Consider the following 11951-nt stretch of genomic DNA (forward strand, 5'->3'; position numbering starts at 1 on the left):
ATTACTTGTGGTGGACTTTGTAAGAACTGTCTCTACAGGTGCTAGCTGTCTCTTTTCTGGACACTATAGTAGTTGTAAGAAGAGACTAACTTAGGGGCACCTGGCTGGCTCAATTGGTGGAGCATGTAACTCTTGATCTTGGGGTTGTGAGTTCGAGCCCCACGTCGGGTTCTAAATAAATAAATAAATAAATAAATAAATCTAAAGAAAAGACAGAGAGAGACTAACTTGGGTCAAGCATGTGAAGGCAAGTGTGAGGAATAATTTTGCTTGGGCAGTAGAAGTAAAAATCATGTGTTCCATCCCCAAGTTCTCTCACATCTTTGTTTTAGGTTGAACCTTAATTTCTTTGAGTTTTTTTTAAATGTTTATTATTGAGAGAGAAAATAGAGAGAGACAGAGCATGAGCAGGGGAGGGGCAGAGGGAGACAGAAGGGAGACAGAATACAAAGCAGGCTCCAGGCTCTGATGAGCTGTCAGCACAGAGCCTGATACGGGGCTCGAACTCACAAACCACGAGATCACCACCTGAGCCAAAGTCGGATGCTCAATTGACTGAGCCACCCAGGTGCCCCTGAATTTTTTAAACACCAAAAATTAACATGACACCTTTGAAGAAAAAGGAGAAATGCAGATAAGCAGGGAAAAATCATTAAAGCTACTCAAAATTCTACCACCCAGAGAGGACTACTGTTAACATTTTGAGGTATAGCCTTCTAGCTTTTCCCCCATCTACATATATTTCTGTTGCATATGTTGTATATATATGTGTATATATGTACCATATTTATGAGAATATCTATATTTTACAGTACATATTTGTATCTTTGTCTTTTTCGTAATGAGTATTTTAACTGTGTAAATGCTCTGTCACTAGCTTTTTAAAACTGTAGATGAAGTGCTATATCTGAAAGTCTCCTCTCCTGCCCTCTGTTAAAAATCAAAACTATTCTAAGATTAAAAAACAGACAGTTATACTTACCAGTTTCAGATAAATTTGTATTTAAAGGGTCTTACATACTACAATATTTTTGGCACATGAAAATATGTTTGTCAGACTCCAGAATTACATAACCTAAAGAGTTGGGTATGAACCTTTTGGGATATTTTGGTTGGAAGTTGGATTCCTCCAATAAAATATTTCTTGTCTTGTAGTTAAAATATACTCGCCCTGGGCTTCCTACCTTCAGCCAGGAAGTACTACACAAATGGAAGTCAGATATCAAGAAATATCATCGCATTCAGTGCCCTAACCAGGTGGTTCTTTCTCATTCATTTTTTCAGTAAATGTTTATCAAGGTTATCAAACTTCTGTCTCAGTTACTGATTCCTTCATGACAAAGTTATCTGAACCTTAGTGGCTTAAAACATTAGTTATTTCATTTGTTCAGAATTCTGTGAATCAGTAATCCTGGCAGGGCTCAGAGAGCCTTCTCCTGCTAAACATGGCGTCAGCTGGGATCACTCATGGGTTGTATTCAGCTGCAAGCTCAGATGGGATCTGAACGTCCAAGATAGCTTCTGTGCAGCTAATTGAGCTGGGAGCTTCGCTCTCCACATGGCCTCTCTGTCCATGAGGTTGTAGTGGGTTACCAGCAGGGTACATGGCAACTGACTTCTTAGAGTGTTCCAAGAACATGCAGATGAAAGCTGTAGATCTCTCAGGCCTAGCTTCAGAATTTGTTCAGCAATATTTCCATGGCATTCTATTGGTCAAAGGAATCACAGGGTTAACCCAGATTCAAAGGGAGGGTGAATAGACTCCTCTTCTTACAGGGAAGAGTGGCAGAGAATTTCCATTATTTCTTTAATCCACCACAGCTGTATACGCAGTACTTTGGGAAGGAGGATATCTACCAGAAACAGGAGACATATTTATACTAAAGAAGGCAGATTTAAAAAAAAAAAAAAAAAAAAAAAAAAAAAAAAAAAATCCAACCATGCAATTTTCTGTTTCTCTAAAAGTCAGAGAAAAAGTATCAGGGAAGGGAATATCTTAAGCCCTTCTTTTTTTAAAAAAATACCTTTTCATGGTTTTCCTTTTTCCTTTTGTGGCTTGTGTGTGAATTTTTTTCTGTTTGGTTTGTAGTACAATTTATTGGGCTTCTTCCTCTAAATGTAGGGTTGGTCAGTGTGAACGGCCAGATTGCTAAGAGAAGGATGAGGTTTGGTATAATCTTCACATTATTTCTTCTTCTCTCTTTCAGGGTTGTGAGGCTGTCTACAGTAGTGTATCAGGCCTTAAGGCTCACCTGGGCTCTTGTACCTTGGTTTGTAACTTTCTGAATGCTTTATCTTAATGTGATCTCTCAAACAAAAGTCTGACATGGAAGAGAATTCAGTTTAGGCGAACAGCTAGTCACTCTGTTTACTGTTAAGTTCAGAGGCTTGTTTAGTTTTTTATGTCCTAAAGATTCTTGATCTGGTATTGGATGGGATGTCCTGATATGTCCAAGATATAGAAGAAGCCAACATAGCCTTAAGTCTTATCAATTAAAAAAGTTGGAGGAAAAGTATTATTATTAGTTTTGAGTCTATATCAGGGAGGTAACTTTTTCTGCCTGAGCCTGTCCTGCCCTGGACCTGCCCTGTTTATTGGGCCTTAAAATTTCTAGAATCAGTTTACATGTGCTTATCTGGATGATGAAGATCCTCTAATCCCACCTGAATTATATAGCCTCTGGGGATGGGAGGTAGACTCTAGCCCTGGGTGTCAGGCAAACAGATATTCACCTCACTGCATCTTTTCTGTGTTGACCCAGGTGCCCTCTGACTCACAGACATGGGGACTGCTGCCACTTTTTAATTCCATTCAGAAATATCTCCTCACACAAAATTAGCACCATGGACACTCAGAGCTTCAGGAGGGGAGAGAAATCTCAGTTCAAAGCAGCAAGGGAGTGTAGGCATCCAACCCAGATCTGGCCACAAGTGCTTAGGAGTTTGTCATCATGATCTTAGTTTCTGAGTCCTTAAACTAGGCATTATGGACAATACACCTCTAATTCTGGATTTGCAAGGCACTCTTTGGAGCAGTGGATTATAGCGGGAAGAATTATACATTGGTGCCTCTGGTGAACTTCAGGAGTTTGATCATGTGGGAAGAGGAACCAAGAGAATCTGGAAGTGAAGTGACAGAAACTAGGGAAGATAGAAAAGGGTGATTTGTTACATAATAAAAGTAGGAATACTTTAGGTTGTGTTGAGGGGGTGGGGGTATTATGTACAGAACTATATTAGGATAGATTTCTAGTGGTAATAGTCTGCCTAAATCTGGTTTTCCCAAGTATATTGCTGTATTGGATTTTCTTCCTTCTTACCTTTGCTGAAGGAAAATCCCCTCTTTTCATCTCTAACAATCCCCACACATGGCCCAGGTACGTGTTCCTGAATTTACCAGTAATTCCCTTTTCTTTCTCTCTCAAAAACAGGGAAACTTTGTGGCTGGAAAATACAAGTGTCTTCTGTGTCAAAAAGAATTTGTGTCAGAGAGTGGTGTCAAGTATCACATCAACTCTGTCCACGCCGAGGTGAGGTCCCTGCTTTTCCCATCATGTTTTTGTAATCCTTGGAACCCATACATGTGCCCCAAGAAAGGTGGAATTTGTGTGTTGTGTTGGGCTAGGACTGCCAAGGAAAGTAGCTTGAAAGTGGTTACTGGAGACATTGGAGTTAAAATACTTTGTAAAATTAGATGCATAATTATATTTTCTATGAAAGCATTTGTAGTCAGTATAAGTCTGAGCATCCTTGAGCTCTTCTGAGTCTTTTAAATTCAGTTAAATCAGGCATGTGGGCAGTAGGCTGAGTTTACACCTTTGGAATTCTTGTTTCCTGATGTTCTCCATACTTCCGTTTTCTAGTATTCTAATTAATGTTGTGGAGCAACCTGTTTTTAAGGTTGTTTAAAATACCGCAAAGAGGGGCGCCTGGGTGGCTCAGTCGGTTGGGTGACCGACTTCGGCTCAGGTCATGATTTCACGGTCCGTGAGTTCGAGCCCCTCATCGGGCTCTGTGCTGACAGCTCAGAGCCTAGAGCCTGTTTCAGATTCTGCGTCTCCCTCTCTCTCTGACCCTCCCCCTTTCATGCTGTGTCTCTGTCTCAAAAATAAATAAACGTAAAAAAAAAAACAAAACCGCAAAGAAAACTATGAAAGACATTAATGAGACAGCTGGAGTCATTGGAATACGACTCTATTAAATAATCATAGTGAGTCAATGTTAATGTTCCCAAATGTGATCATTGTATTGTTTTGCAGGGGAATGCCCTTGTTCTTAGGTAGATATATGCTGAAATTTTTAGGGATGAAATACGCCTGAAAATAAATTGCAAATGGAAGAAGGAAGAAAGGAAAGAGAGGTTAACGATGGTAAATCTAGGGTTCATTGAACTATTAGAACTTTTCTGAAGGTTTGTACATTTTGACAATTAAAAAACAAATTCAGTGTAAAAGTGTTCTAAAGTTCAGGGGTGCCTGGGTGGTTCAGTTGGTTGAGTGTCCGACTTCGGCTTAGGTCATGATCTCGCAGTCTGTGAGTTTGGGCCCCTTGTTGGGCTCTGTGCTGACAGCTTAGAGCCTGGAGCCTGCTTTAGATTCTGTGTCTCCCTCTCTCTCTGCCCCTCCCCTGCTCACACTCTCTCTCTCTTTCTCTCTCTCTCTCTCAAAAATAAACATTTGAAAGAAAAATTTTTAAAAATGCTTTAAAGTTCAGAAAGCTGAGTCTTTTTTTTCTCTTAGGGCAAGTTTTTAGTAATATAGGTGAGTAGAGAAATTGTTTCCTGTATAATTAAATACCCGTATTGCAAAAACTAAAGGAGTAGAGTGCATTCTCTTGGAATATCTGACTGCAGAAACTATTGTTGCCTGATAAGGAAAAATAGCAAGCACCTTCAGCTGTTCTCTGCCCTCACATTTAATAGTTTTTAACAATGTGGGCTGTAGTTAGTGTCATCAAATGTGGTTCTTGTTGTTTTACCAGTTTAAGCTTTGGGAGGCCCTTTCCATGTCTGAGATTTCTTCTGGAATGCAGTCCTATCTTTTTTTTATAATAATAGCGTACCTTTTTATGCTTCAGGAAGTACTTAAAAGATAATTATCTCGAGGTCCCTGGGTGGCTCAGTTGGTTAAGTGCCTGATTGTTGATTTTGGCTCAGGTCATGATCTCATGGTTCCTTAGTTTGAGACCCGTGTCAGGTTCTACACTGACAGCTCAGAGCCTGAAGCCTGTTTCGGATTCTGTGTCCTCCTCTCTCTCTCTGCCTCTTCCCCGCTTGTGTACATGTTCTCCCTCTGTCTCAAAAATAAATAAATAAACATTAAAAAAAAAAAAAATTATCTCCTGACAAAATCTGGCCTTTATGTAGTTAACCAGTTTTCTCCAGTTTCCTCTTAAAAAGTTGGAACCAACAAATTTCACTTAGTTTGGGGCTTGTTCCCCAGGCATTTGTTCAATGATTTGTGCCTGTGTTTATGAATTATATGTGGTGGTAAAACATTTTTATTCTGTTCCTCCCTTTCTGCCTCGCATGTTCTTACACTACTTTTTTTTTAAACAGGAATTTTCAAATACATGAAAACGGACAAAATAGTGTAATGAATAGCATTAACAGATATGAATAGCTTTAACAGATTGGCCAACAAGTTTATGACCAATCTTGTTTTCATTTATAACCACACCTACTTCTCTTGTTCCTTAAAGGCTTATTTTTTTTTTAAGTTTATTTATTTTGAGAGAGAGTGTGTGTGCATGTGCACACAAGCGGGGGAGGGGCAGGGAGAGCGAGAGGGAGAGAGAAACCCAAGCAGGCTCCATGCTGTTAAAGCAGAGCCTGACTCTTGATCCCACCATCCTTGAGATCATGACCTGAGCCAAAATCAATAGTCAGGCACTTAACTGACTGTGCCACCCAGGTGCTCCTTAAAGGCATATTTTGAACAAATTTCACATACCCTGTCAACTGTCACTGCTTCTTTCACTGTGTCTAAAATATAGGGACTTTTATGACCGCAACCATCATTACACCTAAAAAAAATTAACAATGATTCTTGCATATCATTATATACCTAGTTATTATTTAAATTATTTACATTTCCCTGATTGCCTCATAATTTTTTTTTCAGAGTTGGCTTGTTCAAATCAGGAGCAAAAAAAAAAAAGGTCCATATACTGTATTTTTTTTTTCAAAATTTATTTATTTATTTATTTATTATTTAAAAAAAAAAATTTTTTTTTTTCAACGTTTTTTTATTTATTTTTGGGACAGAGAGAGACAGAGCATGAACGGGGGAGGGGCAGAGAGAGAGGGAGACACAGAATCAGAAACAGGCTCCAGGCTCCGAGCCATCAGCCCAGAGCCTGACGCGGGGCTCGAACTCACGGACTGCGAGATCGTGACCTGGCTGAAGTCGGACGCTTAACCGACTGCGCCACCCAGGTGCCCCAACATTTATTTATTTTTGAGACAGAGAGAGACAGAGCATGAACGGGGGAGGGTCAGAGAGAGAGGGAGACACAGAATCTGAAACAGGCTCCAGGCTCTGAGCCATCAGCACAGAGCCTGACGCGGGGCTTGAACTCAAGAACCGTGAGATCATGACCTGAGCCGAAGTCGGACGCTTAACCGACTGAGCCACCCAGGCGCCCCTATACTGTATGTTTTAATTTAGAGTGCTATCCAATAGAAATGTAATGTGAGTCATGTATGTAATTTAAAATTTTCTAGTAACCACATTTCAAAAGTATAAAGAAAAACAGGTGATATTAATGTTGATAATATATTTTATTTAATCCAGTATATCTAAAATACTATCTTTTGAACATGTAGTCAGTAAAAAATTATTGAGATACTTTATATTTTTTCATGCTAAATCTTTGAAATTTCATGTCTATTTGTTATATATTGAAAGCGTAACAGGGCGCCTGAGTGGCTCAGTCGGTTGAGCGTCCGACTTCAGCTCGGGTCACGATCTCATAGTCTGTGGGTTCGAGCCCCGTGTCGGGCTCTGTGCTGACAGCTCAGAGCCTGGAGCCTGCTTCCGATTCTGTGTCTCCCTCTCTCTCTGCCCCTTCCCCGCTCATGCTCTGTCTCTCTCTCTCAAAAATAAAAATAAAAACATTAAAAAAATTTAGAAAGCCTATCTCATTTTGGATTAGTCATTTTTCAAGAGCTCATTAGCCACATGTGGCTAGTGACTATCTCATTGGACAATGCATGTCTAGAAGTTTCCCTTTCCTCTCCCCCCACCCCAAATTTATTTGTTGAAGAAACAAGGTCATATATGCACATTTTGGATTTTGTTGATTACATTCCTGTGGTGGTGGTCCTCTAGCAGAGTATTTCCTATAAACTGGTTGTTAGACCTAGAAGACTGATCAGATCACTTGATTTAGATTGAAGTCTGTCTTTCTTTCTTTCTTTCTTTCTTTCTTTCTTTCTTTCTTTCTTTCTTTTTTTCTGCAAGAATATTTCATAGTTGGAGTCCATGTTCCTTAACTCTTAATTTTTTAAACTGAGTCTTAGAGAAATTAAGTAATCTCCCCATGGTCACAGAGACAGAAACAGAGTTGAGATTTGCACCCAGGCGGTCTGGCTGCATGCAAATACTATCATGAAATAAAAATCTCCTATGACCCAATGCTTTATATCTCATGAGAGTTTTACAAAGGAGATAGATGAGTGGGATGATGCTAAGTGATCAGACTTCGTGGATCACTTATTGAAGTACCCTAAATCACGTCTTACACAATAAATGCTTATAATGACTGCTCATGATGAATTTCTTCAGTTTCAAGTACAGAGTTCTAAGCTATGGTTCCCTGTTTCCTCCTTACTGTGTTCTGCCCTAACCATGCCTTTTAGAGATTCTTCCCACACCCATTCTTTATGTTCTCTACTGTGTATTGATTGACTGGATGATTTTTCCATTTTGCCTCTGTAGGACTGGTTCGTTGTAAACCCAACCACAACCAAAAGCTTTGAAAAGCTAATGAAGATAAAGCAGCGGCAGCAAGAAGAAGAAAAGCGGAGGCAGCAGCACAGGAGCAGAAGGTCTCTGCGAAGGCTGCAGCAGCCTGGCATCGAGCTTCCTGAGGCAGAGCTGAGTCTTAGAGTAGGGAAGGATCAGAGGAGGAGTAACGAGGAATTGCTAGTGTCGACCTCCTGTAAGGAACCGGAGCAGGAGCCAGTGCCAGCACAATTCCAGAAAGTAAAGGCCCCAAAGACTAATCATAAACGAGGAAGGAAATAGGCAGGCAGTGTGAAAGCTCCTAGGAAAGCGGACATGATGCCATTGTCACGGGGGCCTGTGCTGGGAGGACTGAGTCACGGGGGCTGAGTGAGGAGAAATGCACTCTCTCAGCTGTTTGTGTAAGGCTGTGACTTTCTCAGCTCCTTCCTCCTGTGTAAATTTCACTGTTCTCCCTATTTATTCACTTTGACCCCTCCCCCCCTCACCCCCTTTTTGGTAGGTTTTCCTGCTATTCCTCATTGGAGTCCTCTTGTTTTTCTCTTATCTTGCCCAAAGAGCTCCCTCTTAAGGCCAACTGTGGGCCCCTCTTGCCCTGTACAAAACTGAGAAACCTGTTTGGTTGTCCTTTTCCTTCCTGGGCTATAGAATGTTCTTGGAAGCTCCATTGATTAGTAGTCATTCCATCATCTTGCTTATAAAACAATTCCAAATTAGTTTTTTAAAACCATACTGATTTACCATTTTGTATTTGTGATTTAACAATCCTAGAAGCTAGAACTGTTGTCACTCATGTAAAAAGCTTATCCTGTCTCCTTGGGAAGCAGATTTTATGGAGGCTGTTTGTTCTCTCAATATGTAAGAAAATGGATGTAGGATGAAAAAGCTAGAACCTCGCTACACTGGTTTTACTGGGAAATGTTTTGTTTATCCCAAGTAGCATTGACTGACTAGACCCACAGGCATGAAAAGCAGCCCAAACATTAAAATGTCGCAAACATTAAAATGATTGGAAAGAAGGAAGTAGAAGAAGCAATAAATACTGCCTCATCTTTCCTGGGGCTTGAGGCCTCATTGGTTGCTATGATCAGTGCCCTCCTAAAGCTTGTTTTCTCCCCCAGTTTTATGGATTGAGAAATACCACATTGCACTTGATGTTTTGACACAGAATCCTAGTGTTCCTGGTAATGCCACTAAGACTGGCAGCCAAGGTGCACATTCCTTCTCCCCTGGACTTGACCTTACCTGTTAGTCTATGCCGTGCTAAGTCTATTCCTCCCTTTAGCCAACCTCTGTCTCTTGGAATTTTCTGAGAATATTGTCCTCTATCCTCTTTTATATGTGGAGTTCTATCCTCTTTATATCTTGAGACTTTGTCACCAGATGTAGATATTTATCTGGAGTTGGAAAGAAAAATTCCTTTTCTGTACCTCATGCCTACCTGCTAATGTCTAGTGGGCTACTTCTCTTCAAGGCTGGCTTTCTCTGGAACATTGTTTAGACCAGCTCTGTTGTTGTGTTTCCACATTCTCTTCCCCTTTTCCATAAATATTGGTCTTATATATTCTTGCCAATTTTTGTGGCATATGCCACATAAAAAGCAAGGACCCTTAACCCTGATATGGATAAACACTACCTTTTCAAATTCTGAAAGGCTGTTACTACTCTTTAACTCTGTATTTTGTGCTGCTCCACATAGCTTTAAAATGTGGGCTTTTGTGAAGACCACTTTCAAACGGGAGCATTGAAACCAGATTTGGAGACTGCCAAAATAGATAGTCGTGAAACAAGTGAAGGACACGGTATGTCCACTCTACATTTTCATTGGCAGTTGCACCCTTAAAACCCTTTCAGTAGATGAGGATTGTCAGGGAGGAGAAATGAAGAAGCTATATTAATTTCTGGTGAGTAAGACTTGGGGAATGTTGGGCAATGACAAAAGAAATAAATGACTGTCGGTTAGAATGATGTTTCCAGTTCATTGACTCCAACCTTCCAGTTCATTGACTCCAACCTGCTATTTGACTCCTTGCTGACAAAGTGTATGGGGGTAAGAAAACAGCTGAACGTGGGAGTGGGTTTGAAATAAGTTCCAAATGCGGCGTCTTAGTGGTTCTTTAGCTCCTGAAGTCTGCTGGTTAGTGAATAAATTTGTTTGAGATTAAAGTGAATTACTGTAGAAAACTTGTCCAGTCTCATCCAGGACCCTCGCAGGCACTTTTAAAATTTTTCCTTCCTGAGGCCAGGTCTCACTCAGCAGGAGTATCCTAATCATACTATTGAGTTTTTAAGTTTTTTAAACAATAACAAATAACAAATTTGACAATATCAGGTATAGCCAGGTTGTGTGGAATGTGAACTCTCATGCACGGTTTGGAATTTAAATTGGTACAATTACTTTGGAAACAACTTGGCAGTATCTAGTAGAGCTGAAAATACGCCCCTAAGACTCGACAGTTTTACTCCTGGGTATATACAGAGAAAATCCTCTTGCCCAGGTGTACCAGGAGACATAAACAAGAATGATGTAGCAGAGTCTACTAACTGTCTGCCAAAATCTGCTCTCACTTTGCAGACCCCTAGGATTATAGGACAAATGGCTAGATTATGTTCCTGGCCCTCCAATCCCCTGCCCCTGTAGTGAAGGGTAGCTAACTAACTAACTTCTCTCCAGTAGAACGTGAATGGGAGTGATGTGTGATACCTCCAGGGTAGAAGTTTTAAGAAAGGGCACCTCTGTGCTTTCTTTTCCCTTCATCGGGCCATATGAAGATAATAAAATGGCTTTAGGGGGTGGTAGAGCACAAAATGGAAAATGGTTGATGTCCTGAATCACCCCATGAAGGACTAATTGCTAGCCAGGAACATCTGAGACTATTAAAGAGAAAAAAAAAAATCTGTTTTTTGAGACATTATACATGCTTGGGTCTCTTTGTTAGCTTACTCTACTACATAATTTAATTGTGTATCATCAGAAGAGGTAAATACAGTGGAATACTGTATAGCTGTGAAATTAACTAGGGCTTGTATCATGAATACATCTTAAAAATGGGAAAAGCAGGTTACAGAATACATCAAGTGTACCATTTATGTGAGGTTTAAAAACATGTAAAAAATATTCCATATTGTTTATGGAAATGTATATGTTATATAATATATATTTAGTATATGTTTATAGTTTAATATATATATATATATAGCATGAAAACATGCACAGAAATAATAAACACCATATTTAGGACAGTGCTTCTGGGATTCAGAGGGACTAAAGTGAATTTGTAAGTTCTTATTTCTTAAGGTGGATAGTGAGTTTGTTGTAGTTTTCTATATTGTGTGTCTGAAATACTTCATTTTATGTATTTCTTTTGAAAGACTTCATTTGAAAAATCAGCTCTCACAAATTATTGCTCCTCTTTTTAAAAGGGGTCACTTTAGAAATTTTACTTGTGCTTCATTCTTTTTTAAAATGTTTATTTATTTGAGAGAGAGGAAGCACAAGTGTGTGGGGGAGGGGCAGAGAGAGAGGGAGAGAGAGAATCCCAACCAGGCTCCAGCACAGATACCAGACTGTGAGTTCATGACCTGAGCCGAAATCAGGAGTCAGACGCTTAACCTTAACCGACTGAGCCACCCCGGCGCCCCATTTGTGCTTCATTCTTAACCTTTCATTTTCCTCTCCCCTGTAGTCTGCTCTTACCCCTGTCTCCTGTTCACTTTCTATTTCAGCCACCCCAGTTCAAACCATCATCACCTCTTGCCTAGATGACAATAGCTTCCTAATTGTTTCCTGCTGATTTTTACTGGCTTGGATACGCTTCCCAGAACAGCTGTAGTGAGTTTTTAAAATTGTCAATCAGACCTCATTCAAGGGCTAAAAGCCTGATAATTTCCCAGTGCTCTTAGAATTCAAGCCACTCCCTTTCCTTGTCCCACAGGGCCTGCCACTCCCACTGCTAACCCGTTTAGCTTCCTCTCCCTCCCCTC

General features: G+C 40.2%; 1 protein-coding gene across 3 annotated transcripts in view; it reads left to right on the plus strand.

The window, feature by feature from the left end:
* The window catches only part of ZNF512 (zinc finger protein 512), a 33805-nt gene extending 23873 nt beyond the window's left edge, over positions 1 to 9932 (plus strand). For 2 of the 3 annotated variants that reach the window (XM_060651344.3, XM_060651336.3), the window contains exons 11-14: positions 1156 to 1257; positions 2208 to 2270; positions 3432 to 3530; positions 7941 to 9932. In XM_060651344.3, the coding sequence (XP_060507327.1) occupies positions 1156 to 1257; positions 2208 to 2270; positions 3432 to 3530; positions 7941 to 8249 (573 nt within the window). In that variant the 3' untranslated portion in view covers positions 8250 to 9932. The remainder of the gene's footprint in view (positions 1 to 1155; positions 1258 to 2207; positions 2271 to 3431; positions 3531 to 7940) is intronic. The other variant, XM_081795194.1, reaches the window with a different exon arrangement.
* The last annotated feature ends 2019 nt before the right edge of the window (positions 9933 to 11951 follow it).

The sequence above is a fragment of the Panthera onca genome, chromosome A3, assembly GCF_046562875.1.
Source record: "Panthera onca isolate mPanOnc1 chromosome A3, mPanOnc1 haplotype 2, whole genome shotgun sequence".
NCBI lineage: Eukaryota > Metazoa > Chordata > Mammalia > Carnivora > Felidae > Panthera > Panthera onca.